This window comes from Hyaloscypha bicolor (genome assembly GCF_002865645.1).
Source record: "Hyaloscypha bicolor E unplaced genomic scaffold K444scaffold_53, whole genome shotgun sequence".
In the NCBI taxonomy this organism is placed as follows: Eukaryota; Fungi; Ascomycota; class Leotiomycetes; order Helotiales; family Hyaloscyphaceae; genus Hyaloscypha; species Hyaloscypha bicolor.
In genome coordinates this window covers 85,288-105,570 of record NW_020194555.1, presented here as the reverse complement: position 1 = coordinate 105,570, position 20,283 = coordinate 85,288, and the positions used below count along the sequence as shown (strand labels likewise).

Sequence of the window (20,283 nt, the reverse complement as noted above, 5' to 3'; positions counted from 1 at the left end):
GGCGGCAGCAGATGGTAGAGAAGACATTCTACGGACCGTAAGGAGCGTTACAGGCCAGGGGCAGGCCCGTAGCGGGTATGGGGGTTGACTTACGTATACGTATGTATATATATATTTATTAAAGGAAAGAAGCTTTGGAATTCGAAATTAAAACCTACCTTATTTAGCTTACCTGGAAAATTTTTAGCCTTCAAAAAGTGAATTTTCAAAGTGAATTTAAAGTCAGTAAAGCTGATATCCCTTAAATAAGTGCCTGAGGCATCTAATTAATCTCGAATCGAGATCAGGGCAAAATTAAAGACTGGCCCCGAAGCTTGCGTAGGGCCGCCAGGCTTTAATTTTAGCGAAGCGGCCCTGATCTCGTATGCCGACAACAAGCTATCTTCCACGAACAGCGATCGCTGGGAATACCCTCGACATGGCAGACCACGTCTCTGAGAAAGCGGCAGAGAAGCCCACATATAACTATCCCTTCGCCGCAGCACCAGACATCATCCGTGCGCATCAGAAAGACTCCTACTTCGAAGGAGTACTCCTTAACCATCTCTCCAACCCTCTTCGTCGTCTGTATGGCGCACGATTCCTGCACACGTATACCTCAGAAGCGCGAACCTTTTCCGAGCTTTTGTATCTCGGCTTGACCACATTCATCGGGAATCGCACACTGGGAGAAGAATACTGCGACATCATCCAAATCGAAGACGACACGCTCAAACTTCCTACGATCGACCGGAGAGCAGGATACATCCTAACCAGCATCCTCCTCCCTTATTCTCTCACCAAAATCCTCCCCGGCTTTCGATCACGCATAAGAGCAAAACTAGAATCGAACCTCCGACGAATGGTGAAGAACAAACAACAGAGTTCAACAAGCTTTAAATTGCAATCCTACCTCCTCACTCACCTATCCACAATCACGTCTCCATCGCCAATCCACGCGCTTACATTAACGATCTTCTATTTCTCGGGCGCGTACTACCAGTTGTCGAAACGGATATGGGGGCTACGATATATTTTCACAAAAAGGATTGCGCCGAGCGAGGCGAGGGTTGGGTATGAAGTGCTCGGTGTGCTGCTTGTACTGCAAATGAGTGTTCAAAGTTGGTTGCACCTGCAAAATACCATAAATACACCTACGATCGCCAATCCGTCTCTCCTCGAAGGCTCCTCCGCAATGCTGGAAGGCGGGATCGAGATTTCGCTCGATGCTCCGACCACCTCACCCGAAATTTTGTTGGAGTCCGGAGGCATCCAACACAACAGCATAGAAGTGGGTAAAACTACACATACAGAAGTATTAAAGAAACCGAGATATGATTTAAGAATTGAACGCGTGATGCCGTGGATCAAAGGACAGAATAGGAAATGTACGTTATGTCTAGAGGAGCTGAAAGATCCGAGTGTAGTTAGTTGTGGGCACGTCTTTTGCTGGGAGTGCGTTGGGGATTGGGTGAGGGAGAAGCCGGAGTGTCCTCTTTGTAGGAGGGCGGTGGCGATGCAGCATGTTTTGCCTCTGCGTGCTTGATGGGAAGGGGAATGGAAAATGCAAACTTGGGACGCCAGGTCGTTTCCATGAAGCGATCTTATTGTAAGAGCCCCTATCGAATCTCGGCGTACACCCCCTACATCGCCAGAAGATATCACAAAATCTCGTACATTGCGATACCTCTAGCTTAAGGCTGGGAATTTGAACGTACAGCATTTCGAGGGACACTCTCAAAAGCAGACCTTGATGAATGTGCTTGAACCCTTCCAGATTGAAATTATCTGGAACTATGTTATACGAGTAATGGCAGTAGCTGTTACTCAAAGGAAGCCGTTGAAGTCACGGTTCACCTTTCGGAACCGGTGTCTCATATTGCATTCTTTTGTGCTGCGAACGTCGATTCAATAGCATTGTTTTCGTCCCGAATGCGGATTTGGTTTTCTTCGTGTCGGAAACCGACCGAAAACACGGACAAAGCAACGAGTGTTGCGACACACATTTACTCTCTAACACTCCGCACATTATACTTCATTTTATGGTCTGTGGTTTCTACAACTCAATCGTTCAACATGGCAGCCAACGATAGTGCCCAAATCACAGCAGATGTTAACTAGTGTGGGCAAAGTATAGAGACCCAGATCCCGACAACCATGTGGACTTGACTCCTCAAGAAATGCAAGCATACTATAGGCTTCAAAATTATAAGCGACCAAAGCTGGAAGATCTTGCGGTTGCCGAACCACAGTATCGTGACCTGTGTCCTTGACAACCTCTATGAATTCATGCTTTTGCAAAACCTATACGACAGACAAAATATAACGTCTGCGACCTTTTTTTCTTCAATCCGTGCTCTACAATCAAATTTCAAAAGAATGTTAAAACCTTCCGAACCCGATCTTAACCTGAATATTGTTGGTTGTCTTTCAGAGCTGAACATTGAGCCTTTTCTCTTATTCAACGTTAGGCATACTTGCAGACTACACCACTTCGCCAAGAACGGCACACGGCAATTCTTTTATTAGAATCTTGATGGGAGTCCAGCCGCCGAGTTCTTGCAATTTGCCTTCTGCCGTTTTGACAACCCGTGTCCCATGAAAAAATCTTCATAACATTTGTCACCTACTCACAGAAAATCACACTTCTCAAGTTTAAGAAAGAAATTGAGACGGATGATCGAGGTCAAGCAAGCCTTCCAAACCTGTCCAAGGATGTTGTTCAGAAACCCATGTGACCTCAGAAGATGCCCCCTCTAATTCTCAGTAGCATTGGCCTCCATCAGATTATGAAACCGCTCCAGAATTATCTCCCTGCCGCCCGTTCTCATTGGTCATGATTGCCTACTACCAGTAGAAGTCACTCACAACCTTCCACATCTGCGGCGAGAACGGGGAAGACCGCCTATATGTCGTCGCGATGCACACCGGCTTTAGCAGGAAGAAGCTACACGGGGCAATGCCTGATGAGCTTCTCCTCTACGATGGCAATAGTAAGAAGGATCCTCTCCTCGCCGCAGCCGGCCCCGAGCCAAGTGATTCCGCACTTTAAACAACAGGAGCATCATCTTATTGCCTGCACTGGAGCCTCGGGAGAACCAACTGAAGCACGAGGACATGGCGACGGAGATCATATAAGGCAGGACTACAACACGCCATGACGTGGCATGTCATTTCGCCATTACAGTTAGCGAGAAGAGGCATAGTGTGAGCTCCGCGTAGCGGAAATCAAGAAACGTGACGAGAAGAGCAAGGTCAACGGGTTCAGACTTGCCCCAATCTCTACTGCCTCCAACGATACTCACTCTGCAGGCATTGCCGAAGCAGCGACAGCAGCCAAGGATGCTCCTCATCCCCAAAAGCAAACGAAGGAGTGACTTTGGCGCTTCTCAAGCGGGCAAATGCCTCCAATTTGAAACACATTTTGAAGCTGGAGCTGTGCGGTAGTGGGCAGTCGGGAGTACTGAGGCAGCACTTGACGTTCATGGCTGTCATCACGGCGCTCAAGGTATGGGCAACCCATCACAGCGGTAATACGAATATGGCTGCTGTTACGATTGGCGGGGCGAGCGGATCAAAATAACATGTCGGATAAACTTGAAGAAATGTGAGAAGATCAGGCGCGTGGACATGACCAAAGAAAATTCCGATGAGCTGCATTCAAATGCCTGCTACGTGCGCGTCCTTATTTGATTTCCCGCACTATTTTCTATATTCTTCTTCTTCTTAATTATAATCAAGAACTACTAGTCTTAGTTGAATATTATGTTCTTGATTATTAAAGAACTTAGAATATAAAGTCAATTTTATAATTAGTTATAAGATATATACCTAAGTCTTAATTATTCTTCTAGTTATATTAACTAACCTTATCTTTATAATAGTTGTATATTATAATGTACTTCTTTCTTCATATCGAGGAGTTATTGTAGCTGCGATATTGAATTATTTCTCACATTATATAAGTTTTCACATGAGGTGATTCGGATTCGCAAACCCGCCCCGGAAAGCATTTGTTTTAGATTTCCATACCTCTTTACCAGAAACTTCGGTTCAATTCCATTGTTCTCACTCCGCATGCGTCGTCGATTTTCTTTGTCTTAGTCAATGACTCGACCTATTCAAAAATGTGGACAAAGGAAGAGGTAAAGCGGCCACCAGTGAGTGTTGCCAGCACAAATCTTTGAGAAATAGTACGCGTTGTACCAGTTCCCTAGCTCTACTTTCGAAGACTCCGCCCTACGTGTTTCCACCTCACTCAAGCCAAAATGGCAGCGCCAAATATTACCAGAATCACTGCAGATGTCAATTTCTGGGCAAGGTACAGATATCCGGATCCCGACAATTATATACCATTAGATGAGCAACAGGTCCAAGCCTTCTACAGGCTTCAAAATTATCCGCAGCCAGCTGGGCCAGCGCCCCAAGGTGCCGCTCCGGAGGATCGTGACTTGGGTCCTGGGCAACCTCTCGATCGGCCCCTAGCACGAGATGACAGCATTGTACGTCGGGCCTTCCTAGATAGGAACCCAATGCCTCAGATGCAGGGAGATCTTATGCAGACTCCTCTTTGGCAAGGTATAAAGTTCCTGGGGGAAGGTTTCAGTGCCAGGGTAGGACTATGGGAGTACAGTGATCCCGATCCCAACGCCGATGTACCTGGAGGCTTTCGTCAAATTGCTGTAAAAGAACTAAAGACGACCCTAAGAAACCCATCTTTTTACGATCTACATCGAGAAGCTGATACCCTTACGAAACTCAGACAGAGCGGCTCTCCGCATATCGTACATTTACTCCACAATCCAGGACCCGTCGGAGCAAACGAAACCCTCCCACTGGGGCGGTGGGATAACGTGGTTCGGCGAATCTTCCTTGAGTACTGCTCTCTGGGGTCTTTATATGACCTTCTTGATAGACGCATTAAACTGCAAGCAAGCCATTCCCTCATGTGATCCCTTGCTAATCGCATATATGTTTAGTGCTGCTCCCTTCAGTGAGTTAACCATCTGGAGATTATTTGACTGTCTCCTTGACGGGATAAGCGTTTTGGACTACGGCAACGAGCTTGTACCAGACGGGGTCACAAACGAGTTCTACACCCCACAATTGAGGTCCAAAGAAGAAATTGTTCACTTTGATCTAAAGCCGGCCAACAGTACGCAACCCTCCTTCGAACCCATGGATCTGTCTTAACATTGAATAGTTCTTCTGTCTGACAAACGATCAATTCACCCTGTTCACCCTCTCTGCAAGGTATTTACTGGCATACAGATATATTGAGCAAGTGCTGATGAGCTTCAGATCTCTGACTTTGGACTCGCGTCGGAAATTGGACAACCGCAATGGAGGAGGCTGGGGCAGAGAACCCAGGAGTGGCTCGATTATTACGAGAGCAAGAGGAAGCGGGGAACAGAAGGTTATTTCGCACCGGTATCAATCCCACACCAAGTATCGTGAGTCGGAAGCTGATTTTTAACCAGGAACAATTCACAGAACGTTGGGATTACGATGACTGGCGCCAGCTGCGGCCAGCTGTCGACATCGCGGGAATGTACCAAAGTACCAACATCTGGGGAGTGGGTTGCATGATGGTAAGGGCAACGGGACTCCTTTAATCTTTGTTCTCGTTTTCTGAAACACGCCGTCCTAATATTGCCCCCGCACTCCTAACACGCTCCAGAAGAGTTTTGGTTTGCTCGGTTTACTCAGTCGTAATCCTTAAAGATTCTGGGATAAGAACATGCTGACTCCCCTGTCATCCAGTACCAGCTCATTACAATGAGCAGAATGCCTCCAGATCACAGAGACCCTTTCATGCCGCAAGACAACCTACGTGGACGCCCAGCGCTAGGAATAACATACGGAACTGATCTCCCAACGTATCAATTGCAATACAGTAAACTCTTGCTGGACCTAGTCCAGGAATGCCTCTACGAGCTGCCATCCAACCGGCCTTCGATATCAGAACTCAAAGAAAATGTGGGCTTTGGTTCTGAATCAGCTCTGTCCGCCAACCCTGATCCAGAGCCTTGGGTGGATTTCCTTCCGGCTGAACCCGTCCCCTCTTTCAACCCAATTCCTCCAGGTGGCCCAACGCAGGCTCAAAAGACTGCGCGAAGGCAAGCGCAAAGAGCTGGGAGAAAACGAGCTAGGGAGGATGAGGCACAACAAGCTCAGCCTAAGAGGAGGCGAAGAATCGCCATCAGACAGAGGTGCCGGTATTTATATGATGACGATACCCAGTGTAAGAGAAACTTTAAGACGACGGTGGAGGGGATGGACATTTATTGCACTGAGCACCGGGGGTAGCATTCTCAAGCAAGATTGAAACAAATACCTTTAAAGATACCTTCCGGCTTTCCTCGCGAACCGTGGTCAAATAGAAGCACGTTAAATTGAGACTTTTCTCCCAAGCTGTTCGCATTTTCTTTGTATTCGCAAGGTGATGCCATCTCAGGTATCAAAAATGGTTTCAGATACATCTAGTTTCATTCCTTTATGTTTGGTGATGTCGTTTTCAATACACTTGTACGTGGAGGACAAATGCATTCTTTCTTCTTTGTTTTGAGTTTGCCGAATGCGGAAGCGACGAAAGGAGAACCTGCTGTTAGTTTTCGCATTCGATTGTGATCACTCCCTCATCAACAAAATCCCGCACAAGGTCCAAAACACTATAAGGGGGCTAAGCTATCACGATTTCTTCGCATCGTTACATTAAATCTATTTTCGTATCTCACCGATCAGAATGGCGAATTTGGCGAATCAAAGAGTCGCCAACGAATTTCGCGAGTACCGCGGGCAACCAAAATGGAGCGATCAAGAATTACAAGCTCACTGGCGAGCTCAGGATTATCAACAGCCTGCTCCCTACCAACCTGCCGAACCAGCTTTGAATCCGTGGCCAGCTCCTCCGCCACCCAAAGCAGCTGTCGCCCTCACACAGCTGCAGAAAGATTTCCTGGCTTCCACAATTCCCGATCTGGAGAATGCCGAGAACACCGCTTTCGCTGGAGGTCCTGGGTATTGGACTGGGAAGAAGTTCTTGGGTAAGGGTGGCTTGGGCATGGTTGCCTTGTGGCAGTATGATGGTCCAGCAGGGGATCAGAACCAAAAATATCGTCAGGTGGCTGTGAAAGAAGCTACCGGTGACGCTGCCCGTCACATGAATAGTGATAACAATATCCATAGGGAACTCACCAAAACGAAATCGCAGCATATTAATCATTGCCTCATCAGGGGACGCACTGTTGACCCTCAAGCCGAAAATCTTCATCCAGATTGGAAAGGGAAAGTGAAGAGACTTATTTTGGAGTATTGCCCGTTGGGCGATGTGCGTCAACTGATAGAAAGGTTTCAGAAACTGTAAGTGGGGGGTAAAGCTTTTGGGAGCAGCTAGCTCATTCTATGCAGAGGGCGACCATTTAAGGAGACTACTCTCTGGAAAATTTTCGAATGGTAAGCAAACCTATTTCTTTTCCCCATACCTCAAGCTCCCAAATCGCCATGTTTCAACTTCTCGGCTACATAGAGGTCACTTTTCCTCAAAATAATATTGTGCTAATTCGCAGTAGTTTGGTCGATGGGATCAGCGTCATGGAAACTGGATATGAGTTATCCTATCCGAGTCCTACTTATGAACCTTCTCGCAGAGACCGGAGAAATTGGGATCCTATAATCCACTTCGACATGAAGCCTGGTAATAGTGAGTAACATGATCCAACGACATGGCCACCTGGAATCTGCCCTCACACCTAGTAGTTTTCTTGAGCGACGATAGATTTTCACATTTTGCTACTCCAGTTTGCAAGGTTAGTCACTTGATAGGAGAGTATAACAAATTGAGGGTTAATACATTATTCAGATTGGAGATTTCGGATTGGCAGAATTTGATTGGAATTTCTTGCTAAATGGCGATGCCCAACACGACGATATCGTGTGGCCTCAAATACTTCTGTTCAGAGATAATGGTACCCCGGGCTACTTTGTACCGGTACGTGCATTGGAAGTCCTCATGTATGGTAAAGCTTCTTCTAACTTGTCGTCCAGGAGCAATTCACAGAGGAATGGGAATTTCGTAATTACAAGAACAGCAACATTGCAGGAAAATAGTAAGCATTCCTGTTCATTCTGTTCACAGAGCCTCCTTGCGTTTCTTAGTTTCCGTAACCACACGGTACTGACAAGACAACAGTAGCTACGCAACAAATGTATGGGGAATCGGCTGCATCTTGTAGTAAGTAGCTGAGGGACAAACTATTCCTTTTTCTGCAGAACCTTAAGTGCTGCACTAGGCTCTCCTTCAAACACCTACTGACTCCTATTTTCTGATAGCCAGTTAGTCCTCCTCACGCATGGTGCACCAGACCCAAAAGTGCCTTTCACGCCATCATGGAACTTGAATAGGGACATACCGAAAGGCAGGACTTTTGGCCTCCCTTTACACGGTCAGTCTCGGTATTATAGCCGCCAATTAACAGATCTGGTCCAGGAGTGTCTGTACGAGGTACCACAACACAGACCAGGGCTCGAAGACTTGAAAACCAGAGTACGAAGTGGTTTCCTGGACGCATTGCAGGTTGATCCTATTCCAGATCTTTGGATGGATTTTGAGCCACCACCGCCTGGACGTGCAGATGGTCGCCCATACTGTCGGGGAGTAGTGAAGAAAACTGGAAAATCATGCGAGAATGCAGGCCTTCATGAACATGGCGGATATTGTGGCCTCCATAAAAAGCAACGATCTCAACAAGCTCAACAGACTCCACAGCCTCAAGCTCGGCGAAATCCACTCCGAAACGCACGATGACGGCCTTGATATTGAAGATTCTCTTAAGGAATACAGTACAGAGGCAGAAAGGTGCCCCACATCTTTCCAAGTGATTGGACAGGGAAATTGGAGGCTGATTTGTCCCTTTATCGGCTTACATTCTCCCGATTGGGATAAAATGGGAATTACAAGGGCTCATGCTGTCATCCACAACTAACTTTCCTTTTCCCTATTGTACACCCACTTTTGCGTATTTGCCCCGCATGTGGTACAATTGGGTTTATCATTTGGCGCTCACGAGTTCAAGGAAGACCTGGATTGTGATTACTCTTCCAATTATCGAGCAATGTTTTCTCCACATCTTGCCAATGCATACCTTGGGGCGGATGACAAAATTCTGCGCTTTGCCACCTATATTCCCATTTGCCTCACTTATTCCAGACGTAGAAGTATATAAAATGAAGTCAAAGACCTCTCTCCGAATTTCACCTCCATCATCTCTGCTCTTCCTAATCTCCAGCAGCTTCTCTGCTAGCTTCTAATCAACATTCCTCTCCTCGGAAATTTAAACTCGACATAGATCTGATATGTCGCTCAGCTTCAAGACTTGGACCGGCACTCTCAGTGGCCCTGTCGTTGCTAAGACAGTTACCGGACCAGCACTCACTGGCCATCAAGTTTTCGTAAAGACCACACACTCGGGCGTCTGCGGAACGGGTGTCCATTGCCATCATGAAGAGATTGGAATGGGGCACGAAGGAGCTGGTGTGATCACTCAAGTTGGTCCTGAAGTGACAAACCACAAAGTCGGAGATAGAGTCGCATGGGGATGGGTTCGTGGCACCTCCCTTCCTGCCAAACAGGCTACATAGCAATGTGTGAACGCTTGCCTAAGCGATACGGTCAGACAGGCTTTGATCAAGGCTCTTTCTCCACCGGTGGTGTCTGGGATTTCCGTTTCGTGTACAGGATTCCAGACGAGATGAAATCTGAAGATGCAGCACCACTCCTATGTGGCGGATGGACTGTTTGGAATGACCTAATTGGTTACGATCTCAAGCCAACGGATCACGTTGGCATAGTCGGGATCGGTGGGCTTGGTCATTTTGCCATCCAGTTCGCAAACAAAATGGAGTGTGAAGTTACAGCATTCTCTGCAACCGAGAGCAAGAAAGCCGATTCTTTGACACTTGGAGCACATCACTTCGTCAATACGAATCTCCCTGTAGGAGAACGTCTCAAGGTTGCAAGACAACTCGACAAATTGCTCGTTTGCACCAACGTTCACATTCCTTGGGAATTGTTCACACCGATCTTGGTTGGCAAAGCGACTGTTTTCCCACTGTAGATTCCCAGTGATATGGCGAGCAAGCTTTCGGTGCCTCATATGCCGTTTTTTATGAAGAGTATCAATAATGTTTATTCGACGAATGGACAGCATGATGCTTATGATAAGTTGTTGGTATTTATGGCGCTACATAACATCAAGCCTGTTTCTGAGAAATTTCCACTTACGGGAGAGGGGATTGAGGACGCATTGGACAAATTGGAGAAGGGTACAATGAGATACAGGCGGGTCCTGCTTGCTAAAGCTTGAAAGGTAGAACAAATGATTTTAGAGATACGCAGGAATATTCAAATGTTAGTATATCTTAACTCCGAAGTTTGCATTCTCTTGAAGTGCTGATCTAGAGCTTTATACTCTAAATCGTTTCCCACGTATGTATTTCTGCCCCTATTTAGCTGCCATAATATAAGTACGCTCGATTTGGAGCTTCGAGTACTGGCATTAAAGCAAATAGCATAAGCGCTAAGCATTCGCACTCATCAACTCAAATTCGGCGTATCCGTGTTCGAGTATGTTTTCTCATGATTATGTGGGGGTATCGCCGAAAAGGGGATGCTGTGAAGCCCCTGCTCAAGAACATCCTGCTTTTCTCCCGTGGTTTGCATAGCGGTCTATGTAGAGAAATTTGAGCAGCAAGGCTTTGCTGAACCAGACTACGGAAACGACAATTGTTGCAGCGAAGACTCTTTCGAAAACGGTAAGCCAATGGCCTGTACAGTGTTGATGTGTATAGGAACACATATGGGGTACAAATGCCCAAGAGCTAATGGACCAGAGCACAAACAGTAAAGGGAACTTGAGTTTCCTGGCGAGACAATCATAGTTTTCAATATCGAAGATGTCCTTTTGGCACAGCCGTTCAAAAAGCCAACCGAAGGCCTATGAAACCAGATGTGTTATCCACACCGCGACCCAAGACAGTTCGAGCCAAATTGCTAGTCCAAGTGCTGAGACACTCTGGCTACTGATATGTTGGAATTTTGTGGCAATTATCACGATCGGGATGACCAAAAACAAAGCCACGACCAGCCAGTTCCAAACAAACCTTAACCCGCCCAGCTTCTCGCGAGTTTCGAGCCATTTCCCCCCGGCCCGGAAATAGAGGTGTTCGAAAGTCGATTGCAGAGGACCGAATATGTGCCCAAGAGAAGAAAATAAATTCTTGATTACGACGGTCTTGCTCGCCTTCTTGTTGCCAAAAATAAGGGGAAAATAGCGTGTTCAGGATTCGCGCTCCATTTCCCCAAGAAGGTTAACTTCAGAGTGGCATTCTAGCTTGAATTGGAAAGGTTTGGGGTTCATCAAGCAAAAACGAAACTCCCGGATAATTCACAGATCAACGACGAGACGATTGACTGCCGGCTGAACTGGTTGAACTGTAGCTGAGCTCACAGTCGATGAAGAAACTAGAACAAAATTGAGATACCTTTTTCTACGCAGTTTGGCGAAGGGGCGCAGATTATTCAGAATAATCCGCCCTGGGAGGGTTGACGAGCACATTTAAGAGCAGTTAGTTCCCCGGGAAAGCAACGCAGCCGCCCACACAGCTAAACACAGATTCCACTTATATTCTGCGATCCCGAGACAATGGCTGACAAGCAAGTCCTGCAATATGACAAATTGCCGGCTTCTACTATCTAGCTCTAGGCTTTCGGGGTTTGGATAACAATGGAGCAAGTGGCTATGGGGAATGCTAGTCTCGATTCAAGGGTATATTGGCGATTTCATGTAGGACTTTATCTCTTTGAGAGAGCGCGGCAGTCGTTTCGTGGCCCGTTGTGTTACACAAAGCAAAGGAGGCGGCTGATTTCCCTCGTGGTCTCCGATATGCATGAACGACGCATTTCGCAACATGAACTCGGCCTGGCCGTCATTTCCGCACAAAATGTCCTGCTTGCAATCTTGCGTTGTGACATTGCTCCCTCAAATGTATCTTGGCGATGTTGTCTTGCCTGCAGGCGCAATGAAAGCTCATGGTCCATTGAAACTCGTTAAAATTTGAAAAAGCCCATGTAAGTCGGCGACTTCAGAGACCACACCACATCATTGTAGAAGCCCAAAATTTTGAGCACTAGGAGTCGAGTGGTAAGTTTGAGAAATCGCCCAGGGTAGCCTCCAGCCATAGTTTAGTTGCAGCATCGTCCAATTCAGCCTGCCACAGAACGTCCTTCAGAACTCCGTTGGCCGCCTCCCAGTCATTGATATTCAATTCATCACAAAGTGCCCTGAATTTGGCCACAAACCAATCTCGCTCAAGTTTACCCTCCGCGGCCACACCGCCGAAACCTAGAATCCAGAACATCACCCTTTTCGCCTCTCCATCGGCGTCAGAAGAAAGGTTTTCTTCATACTCGACAATTGCGGCTTTCAATCGAGTGACCGATCTGGCAATGACCTGGAAAGTAAATGGCACGTCGCGGAGACAATGCCCGCAGTACATGAGCGCAGCCATCGCACATAAACGATCCACAGGCCTGGGAGTGTTCGGGCAATACACGACCTCAATAATGTTACGCTGGAGGTAATAAATCTTATCGCTGTACCAGATGTTGTCTTCTGGTAGATTGGTAAGTTTTCGAAGCCCTTTGAGTATCTTCGATAAGTCTCGCACGCCGGCTAGTAATCGCTGAAGACTATGGTCCTGCATGCCTCTCTCTGTTGAATCACCCTGGCGAAACCTCGACGGGTCACTGGGGTTGGATATGGATGGATAGAAAAATTCTTCGGGCTTCTCTGTTTCTGGGATATTGAGAGGGGGGAAGCGAGGTCTCTTGAGCATTGCGGTTGCTGCGTGGTAATCCGTCCTTGAAGCTGGGTTAGAGACTCATTTTTTGAAGAAAATCTATCACATACCATGCAATCATCCGTTGGACTATCATAGGAAATCCACCAGATTGAATACCGCCCCGCATTTGAACCATCCTCTCCAAGCCATCCACATGAACCAACATGCTATCGACGGATCCATTCGAGGACTTTGTGAAGGTGGGTCAGCGAATGGAAACCAGAACTTTAAACAAGGCTCACCTCGAATGCCGCCATATTGGCGACTGTAGCAACTGTCTCATTGGTCAAAGCCTGATTCGGGTCCGCAAGCCTTTCGTTAACAATCTTTGCCGCTTCGCTGGCATGATACAGAGCCTCATCCCTGTTTCCGGTCCGAAAATGCACATTGTAACTTCCGGCGTAATGGCATAGGAACGAGTGAAACATTGCTGCATCGTTAATAGCAAGAGAGAAGAGCATCTTCCTCATAGGCATCATGAGCCAAGCTGATTGGAGGCGATCGCTGACTGTTGAATAGCCAAATAAGCAAACCATCAACCTCAAGTTGGCAAATAGGGCGAGTATCTAGTCTAACTTACAGTAGTGATGAATGAGGACTTGTGTTCTTGGGGTGATAAGTAGTGAAGTTGCAGCAAACGGGTCCAGGAGTCCAGTCCCAGGTGAGTGATAAAGAATCGACGTTTGTATTGCGAAATCGAGACTTGACAGCCACTTGTCAGCAGAAGCTGTAGGGGGTCCAGTTTCACTGAAGGACATGGATGCAAACTCTGGATCAGGTACAGTGGAGTCCAGGGAAAGTTGACCCCCATTAACCGAGGAAGCGCTTGGAACTTCATGAGACCTGTATGGATTCAATGCCTTCCCTCGACCGCTTCCTGCATGTTTTCGTTTTCCTGGAGGTCCTTTGACAGGCACCCACGGTCGAAGACCTTTTTCTCTTCCAAATCTGAATTTATTCGTTTGGGCTTTCGCACTCGGTGGCCTCGGTGGAGGGTCTTGAATTGGGTTCTCGCTCTGGGTTGCTCTTTGAACTCGTCTCCGGTGATAGTCTCTCATGACTTGTGCCCGAACTTGAGTCCGAGCAGACTCACCCAGAGCCGTAGAATTTGTAATGTTGATGAATTGTGGTATTGTGAAACTTGGCTGTTCGGCATTCTCGTTTTCGGGGCTTGACCTTAGCCCTTTGGACAGTTCCTTAAGGGAAGCATCTTTCTTCAAGACTTTTGGAGCTAGACACGATCCCTGTTTAGTCCATGCAATAACCTCTATAAAAGAAACCTAGACTTACTTTGAGACATGATTGATCTGGATATTCTAGCTTTCCATGAGAGTAATGTTCACGAAGGTCATAAGTTATAACCTCAATCCCCAGACTCCTCTTTTTAAAGCTGAAGTTGCCTTTCGGTACGGTGGATGCTGTTATTATTACAGGTCAGAAAGCACGATACCATTCTATTGCATGCTGATATTGTTTCCTCGGATTTCAATCCTGTGGAGGTACATTGTCGTTGGAGAAGGCAATTCGAGAATGGGTAACTTGTGGCTTACTTCAGCATACTGCAGCCTCTAGTCCGGAACGAGGTTCGCGCATCCGCCCCCCTTCGGATCGGTAAAACCTCTCCCTGAGTTGAGTATACCACTGGATGTTGGCTTTGGTGAGCTTCTTCTACCATAACTCGTATCTAGTACCAGGCAAGTCTGTCTAGCGTGGTTTGGATCTGGTGTCGGGCGTCGCAGCTGATGATTTGTCAAGGGAAAGCTGTTGATAATTCGACCACAGTTTGCCGGGTAAATGGGGTTTCCCTGTGGCAGATATCCATTTGCATACCCATTGCTTGAGATCAGACAAACAGCAAGTCTTTTTGTCAGCTATATGCTTCAGTAGGTTGAAGAGGCCCGAGGTTTGCGATTACTGATCACCGCAATGCCGAAAGGCTGAAAGGTTATCCCCCCCCCCAAATTCAATCGCCATCGATCTCTAGATATCCAATGGGAATTGGAATGAGAAAGGTATCGCAACCCCAACTGGATCTCTTCGTTTTGAGCCTGGTTCAGCGTTGCCTGGTCGCCGCTGAAGAGGCGATTGCCTGTTTGAGAACTGACATTTAGGTCCACAGTCGTTGTAATCCAGCGCATGTAGAGTCTTGAATTTCCATGCCGACTTCCAGGAATCGGTGCTTCGTCCCTTCCCGATTCTCGAGTTGACTGTCAAGTGGACCTTGGGAGGCGAAAAGGAAGAAGAGGTATGTATATATGTCCATTATTCATTGAAATTTGGAAAATTCTGAAGTAGTTTAAAGGAGAACAATGAAGGGCTTAGAGTCTTTTAATCAAGAGAGTTGCAGTTATGATCCGTTATTATCGGTATTATTCGAGTTTGGTGCGTTGTCCCAAAACGGCAAAAACGGCAAAACTTTCTCGCGACACCTTTCTCAGAAGAGGCCTCCTGCGCAGGCCGTTTTTAATTGGATCGAAGATACCTGAGAGGGTAGGGTGGCCTTAGGCTCGCCAGGATTTGATGCGAGGCCCCTATTTTAGCGAATAGCTATACGTGACCCCCAACCCCCCAAACCCCCATTTCTAGGCTTTTCGGAACTTCTACGAAATTTTTCTCACACGAAACCATGTTCTACTAACCGAGGTACCTTCAAAAAATAGTGAAATGGTTTAAGAGATATACAACACACTATACGACCTTGAAGGAATCGAAAAAATGATACGAATTCAGGTTCTTGTGAGGAATATGGAAGACCGGTACCCAGCCCTGGTCAGTGAATATACCTCCAAAACTTGATCAACCCATCAAGTCGTTTGTGCCAATTTAGGAAGAAGGATGGCTACTTCAAAATTCGTTGTTTAGCTTCAGAACCAGTACAGGAACCCACATGCTAAGACGTCGCCCTCCCGTCCATCCTAGAGAGTGTTAATCCACAGACAACTAATCCAAACCAGATTACAACTCTGTTCGTGTTACTCATTCGGTATCAGAGAGGCGAAATATTGGATCTCAGTGGGTAAGTGATGTTCTCGAACTGTCACCCAACACGATTCCAGAGTCACGTCCCACGAAGTCTTCGTTCTCCTTCGCCGTCCGCAGTTTGGATTCATCTCGTCAAGCCTCGCACCATAGTTGGTATTTGGATTGTCCATCGGGGTCTTTACTATGCACTGCACTTTGCCTTCCAATTCACCAATCCGCCTTCTGGCCTCTTCGGGGTTTCCAGCTGCCGGAATTGAGGTAGTGGCCGTCCCGGCAGGGTTTTAGCTGATCCCTACTATCGCCCAAGCTGTCCCCTACTATATTTCAGCATACGCTCTCCTTATGCGCGAGCTGGGAGGGTTGGTGTTATTCCCGAGCTTGCGAGGGGGCTTAGGGCTAGGGGTTTAGGATTCGGGTTAGTCCCGGGGATTAGGGGGCGGTGAGAGCCCCCGCATTGGGATATATTAGAGCGTGAAGGCCCTGCTAGCTAGGACTAGTATATGCCGAGCATATGCTAGGAGCATGCCTGGCGGGCCGTTAGGTGGAGGTCGAGGAGGAAGGAGTTAGACAGAAGAGAGGGGTAGTATTCCTTTAGTAAATTAGGCATTTATTATATCTTAAGGTCGAGCATATGCAAGAAGCTAATTACTACTATAGAAAATACAAAGATATTTGCGCTGATTGATAGTAGGGGACAGCTTAAGCGATAGTAGGGCTCAGCTTCCGGCTCCGTCCCGGCGGAGGAAGACAACGCACTCTTGTTCCGACTGTATGTTACGCTAGAAGATACCTTATATGCTCCATCTCCGGAGATGGCCTTTGAGGACAGGTTCGGTCGGCTCAGGCTGAGAGCATAAGCTTGGTCCGAGCGGGAATGTCGTCTCAAGGTTTGAGTTGGACAGGCCTCAATGGCTTGCTAAAGAGGCTGATCCGCGAGTTTATTATTTTGATCAATTCTTTCAATCTGCAGTTTATTTGAAATCTGTAAGGCCTACAGTTGCTTGATGCTATCCCTCAATTCGAGATTTTCGGCATCGCGCACTCTGAGTTGCTCTCTCTGCTCCTAGACTAGTTTGAGTAATGTCACTGTCTCGCCTTATATATCTCCATTTTCCATTACTGTATCGTTCACAGGTGATGAGTGGTTGTCAATCGGTTGATGGATTAAAATCTCGTGGTTCTTGGTCAGAGGCTCGTGAGTAGCATCGGGACCAGAATGGAATGGCGATGTATAATTTGAATTAACTGTGGAAGAAGAATATGCATTCCCTGCTTACTGATATTTTCTTTGGAAGAAAATGAGTTCAGCTACTGTGGTGTGCAGATCCGCCAGGAACTGATTGGGCAACAGCTCCGTGGAGGTTAGACTCAAAATGGCGTTGATAGTAGCCTTGTTGAGCTACTCTCAACCTGTTTGCTGGATCGAAACTCGCCGAAGGCTAGGGTTGCAGCGGCAAAACAGTAGGGTTAAGCCCGCTTTCGTACGGGACATCGAAGGTTATCGCCTCCCGCCCTGTTTTCATTCGTTATCACCACGATCGGCCTAGCTTGCAACTTGTGAGACAAAACAGGAGTTAGTAAGGAACAGGGCCCAAGAAAGAAGTCTAACAACGGAAGACGCACCAGTTGTGGCATCTTCCTGAACGAGGGAACTTGGAGACTCTTGAGGCCCAGAAATTCCCGACGGCAGATGAAGGCAGTCCAATGAGTCCTGGGTACCGGCCTCAGTGAATGGGAAAGACCGAGCAGTAGCTTCTGTCTGTCGATAGGCATATGCTGCATCCCCTTTGCCCGTGTGGGAGTCCACAGGAGCTGGCCATTGGCGTTGAGCTCAGGGGAAGTGCCATTGTTACCAAAAGTATACACAGGATTGCGGATGTGAGAATTCTAGAAAGACGCATTTGGATGACATCAATTGGGTACCATTTCTCCATACCCATAGCGGTTGTTTAGAGCTGCTGTTGAAACCGATGTCCGACAGTAGAAGGCTTCCCAAGTTCCGCCTGGAGTTGACGGGTTTCCGGTGGAGCCGCCATCGAATTTTGAGCCAGATAGATGAGATACGGAAGCTGTTCCGTCGAAATATCCCTTGATCTTAACCTGAAAAACGCGAGGTCTTAAGGCGCAGCGGTTAGCCAAAAATATCCCTCTGTTGACTAAACAGAGAACGAAGCAGGGACTTACTAGGCAACTGTGACATGCAGCATCCGATTCCGTCTCCGTTCTGCTTTCTCGTCAGGAGCTCCCTTGACCCATTTCTAGCCCCTGATTCGCTTGAAAATTTTCGTGCGAGGATTTCTTTTGCTTAAGTCTTGAGCAATGTTTGGCTCTGCCAACCGCCGTTTGATTTCAGGTATGTAATATTCAAACTCCTGGTGGACAATCGTATCCGTATATTGGTGTTGTGTTCCCATCCCATGGCTTCAAGGACGTTCTTCCACTCCTCCTTGTCCAGACCATTCCCGAGAAACTCATCAATGCTTATCACCAACTCGTTAGCTGAGGTTGTGTTGGGGCCTGTCAATATTGCATTGTGTGGTTCATTCGTTGACATCGCAGGCTGCAAACAGCGGTTGATTGAAATAGAAGAAATCAAATGCTGCCAACATGGTGTTTCAAAAGTTTCTCCCGGGCTACCGTTTCAATGGCGCAAGGGCAAATGTATAAAGAATGCTTGTCGTAATGCCCGAGTTGGCGGCATTCGAAAGAGGGTACGAAGGTCGAAGACACCGAAGATCGAGAGCCCGTTGGATTGGTATTTGTCACACAACCCGCAATCGCTTCCAACTATTAATGTCAGTCAACCTTCCCCGTCGAGTTGAATTACTCTTGATATTTAAATCAGGAAGAGGTTATGCCGAGAAAGAAGAATCAAAATTCGTAGAACGCCGATGACAGAACGAATGGAAGGAGGGTTTCGGAAGAAAGAGTAGCTTCCATCGCAATAAAGGCGAGGAAAGGAAGATTAGCAACAGGCAAGAAATCAGTGAGCAAAATCATAGGCGTCTAGCCTTACCTACGTGGTAACCATAAATAACTAGCTCTGCGCGACCTTCCAAAAGGGAATCAACTTGCCATCCTTTTAAACAAATATAAAGAACGAGTCTGCCGTGACCTTCGGCCCTTAACGTTGTCTTGGTCTAATTTCTAATAGTGCTGGCAACGCCCGTCCCAGTCCGTGGAGGCTCAGCGAATCAGTGGGCTCCGCTCGAATAGTCGAATAATTCGTATTCGACGAACTAGATCAAATCGTATTTTCTATCTAAAAATTTTTGCGAATTTTTGCGAATCGAATCCCCCTCCTAAAAATAGCTCTATTTGTTATATAATATTGGTCTAAACCTCATAAATTTACATAAATATTATTAGTGTTCCAAAATCCTTACATACTGTATGCCGCCCCCACCCCTAGAAAGGGCGCAGTCGCCTCAGAAAGCGGCTCCGGGCACCACCCTTGACTTTGACAGATGAGCAGCAATTGCTGATAAGCTCAACACCGACCGAACCAATGGAAAGAAAACCTCCCCCGGGTGGAGCTCCCAAAGTAGAATAGCGTGCATTTACACTTCCAGTGCACACGGAGTTAAAAGCAGGCGCATAACCAATCTGTTTGCCGTGATTAGAAAGAAGTTGATGAAAGTAAATTAAAAACAGGCAAAGCCCTCCCAAGCGACTATCTGCAGGTGCTAGCTCTGGCTGACTTCAATGCGTTCCTCTCGTAAACGATGACATCTCCAGACTCCAGAAGACCAAGAGCGGTAAGCAAGGAGCAAACGAATGTTTCTCACCTTGACTTGCCAAGATAGGTCACTCAGGCGGCGCCGTCACGTACCTGCGAGCCGAGCACAATATTACTAGAAATCTTTACATAGGATCTTGTCGATGATCAAACTGTGGTCCTAAGTTTCCTAGTTCCTTCTTCCTGTCCTCATCGATTCCATGATAGAATGTTGGTGCGTGCAGCATGCGTGCACGTCGTCAAAAAGCAAGTGTGCGCGCACACCAAAAATGCCAAAGCTAGACATAAGTTAGCTTTCACAGGCCCTTTCTCTCGCTGACTTTCAGTCTTTGCCATCTCTGCAAAGTTTCACTAAGAGTCTTGTCATGGACTCGCTCTGGTGCACTGATCCTCTTATTTCTCTTACGAATTTGCCACTGCAGTCAGACTCGCCACCCCGAGGGCCTCTTTACACTTTCTTCGTTTTGGCATACCTCCATATCCGACCGCTCTTCGATCTGTACTGTCTTAAAGTGTCCCGGACCCCAGTTCGACTTCTAGTATTCCAAGCACTTTCCCAAATATGCCACAGAATCCACCCAAGCCACCTCCCACTCCATCACCTCCACAACCCGGAGACCCGTGTAAGCTCCCCGTCTCTTCAGACTGTTTCTTTTTCGTGACTTGTTGTTTCTGGTGCTAAC

General features: G+C 47.1%; 5 protein-coding genes across 5 annotated transcripts; 4 read left to right on the top strand and 1 right to left on the bottom strand.

The window, feature by feature from the left end:
• Positions 1-386: 386 nt before the first annotated feature.
• On the top strand, positions 387-1,717 carry K444DRAFT_610311 (peroxisome biosynthesis protein-like protein). Its single transcript, XM_024879723.1, has one exon. It carries the CDS (start codon positions 419-421, stop codon positions 1,523-1,525), a length of 1,107 nt encoding a protein of 368 aa, XP_024739107.1. The 5' UTR covers positions 387-418; the 3' UTR covers positions 1,526-1,717.
• Positions 1,718-4,550: 2,833 nt separating this feature from the next.
• Positions 4,551-5,136, top strand: K444DRAFT_490062 (uncharacterized protein; the record flags this gene model as incomplete). The annotated part of the gene is made up of 2 exons (XM_024873192.1): positions 4,551-4,927; positions 4,974-5,136. Coding segments are annotated over 2 exons (540 nt in total), but the record flags the coding sequence as incomplete, so codon positions are not given.
• Positions 5,137-6,672: 1,536 nt separating this feature from the next.
• Positions 6,673-8,813, top strand: K444DRAFT_716557 (kinase-like protein). The gene is made up of 8 exons (XM_024888389.1): positions 6,673-7,341; positions 7,390-7,434; positions 7,551-7,681; positions 7,780-7,787; positions 7,841-7,969; positions 8,026-8,087; positions 8,171-8,212; positions 8,311-8,813. Exons 1-8 carry the CDS (start codon positions 6,725-6,727, stop codon positions 8,783-8,785), a joined length of 1,509 nt encoding a protein of 502 aa, XP_024739105.1. The 5' UTR covers positions 6,673-6,724; the 3' UTR covers positions 8,786-8,813.
• A 520-nt stretch (positions 8,814-9,333) lies between these two features.
• Positions 9,334-10,343, top strand: K444DRAFT_627167 (NADP-dependent alcohol dehydrogenase; the record flags this gene model as incomplete). The annotated part of the gene is made up of 3 exons (XM_024882768.1): positions 9,334-9,579; positions 9,642-10,064; positions 10,095-10,343. The coding sequence occupies 3 exons, from the start codon at positions 9,334-9,336 to the stop codon at positions 10,341-10,343; spliced, it is 918 nt and encodes a 305-aa protein (XP_024739104.1).
• Positions 10,344-12,165: 1,822 nt separating this feature from the next.
• On the bottom strand, positions 12,166-14,179 carry K444DRAFT_661441 (uncharacterized protein; the record flags this gene model as incomplete). Its single annotated transcript, XM_024886587.1, has 5 exons — positions 12,166-12,898; positions 12,948-13,069; positions 13,122-13,387; positions 13,460-14,110; positions 14,170-14,179. The coding sequence occupies 5 exons, from the start codon at positions 14,177-14,179 to the stop codon at positions 12,166-12,168; spliced, it is 1,782 nt and encodes a 593-aa protein (XP_024739103.1).
• Between the last annotated feature and the right edge of the window lie 6,104 nt (positions 14,180-20,283).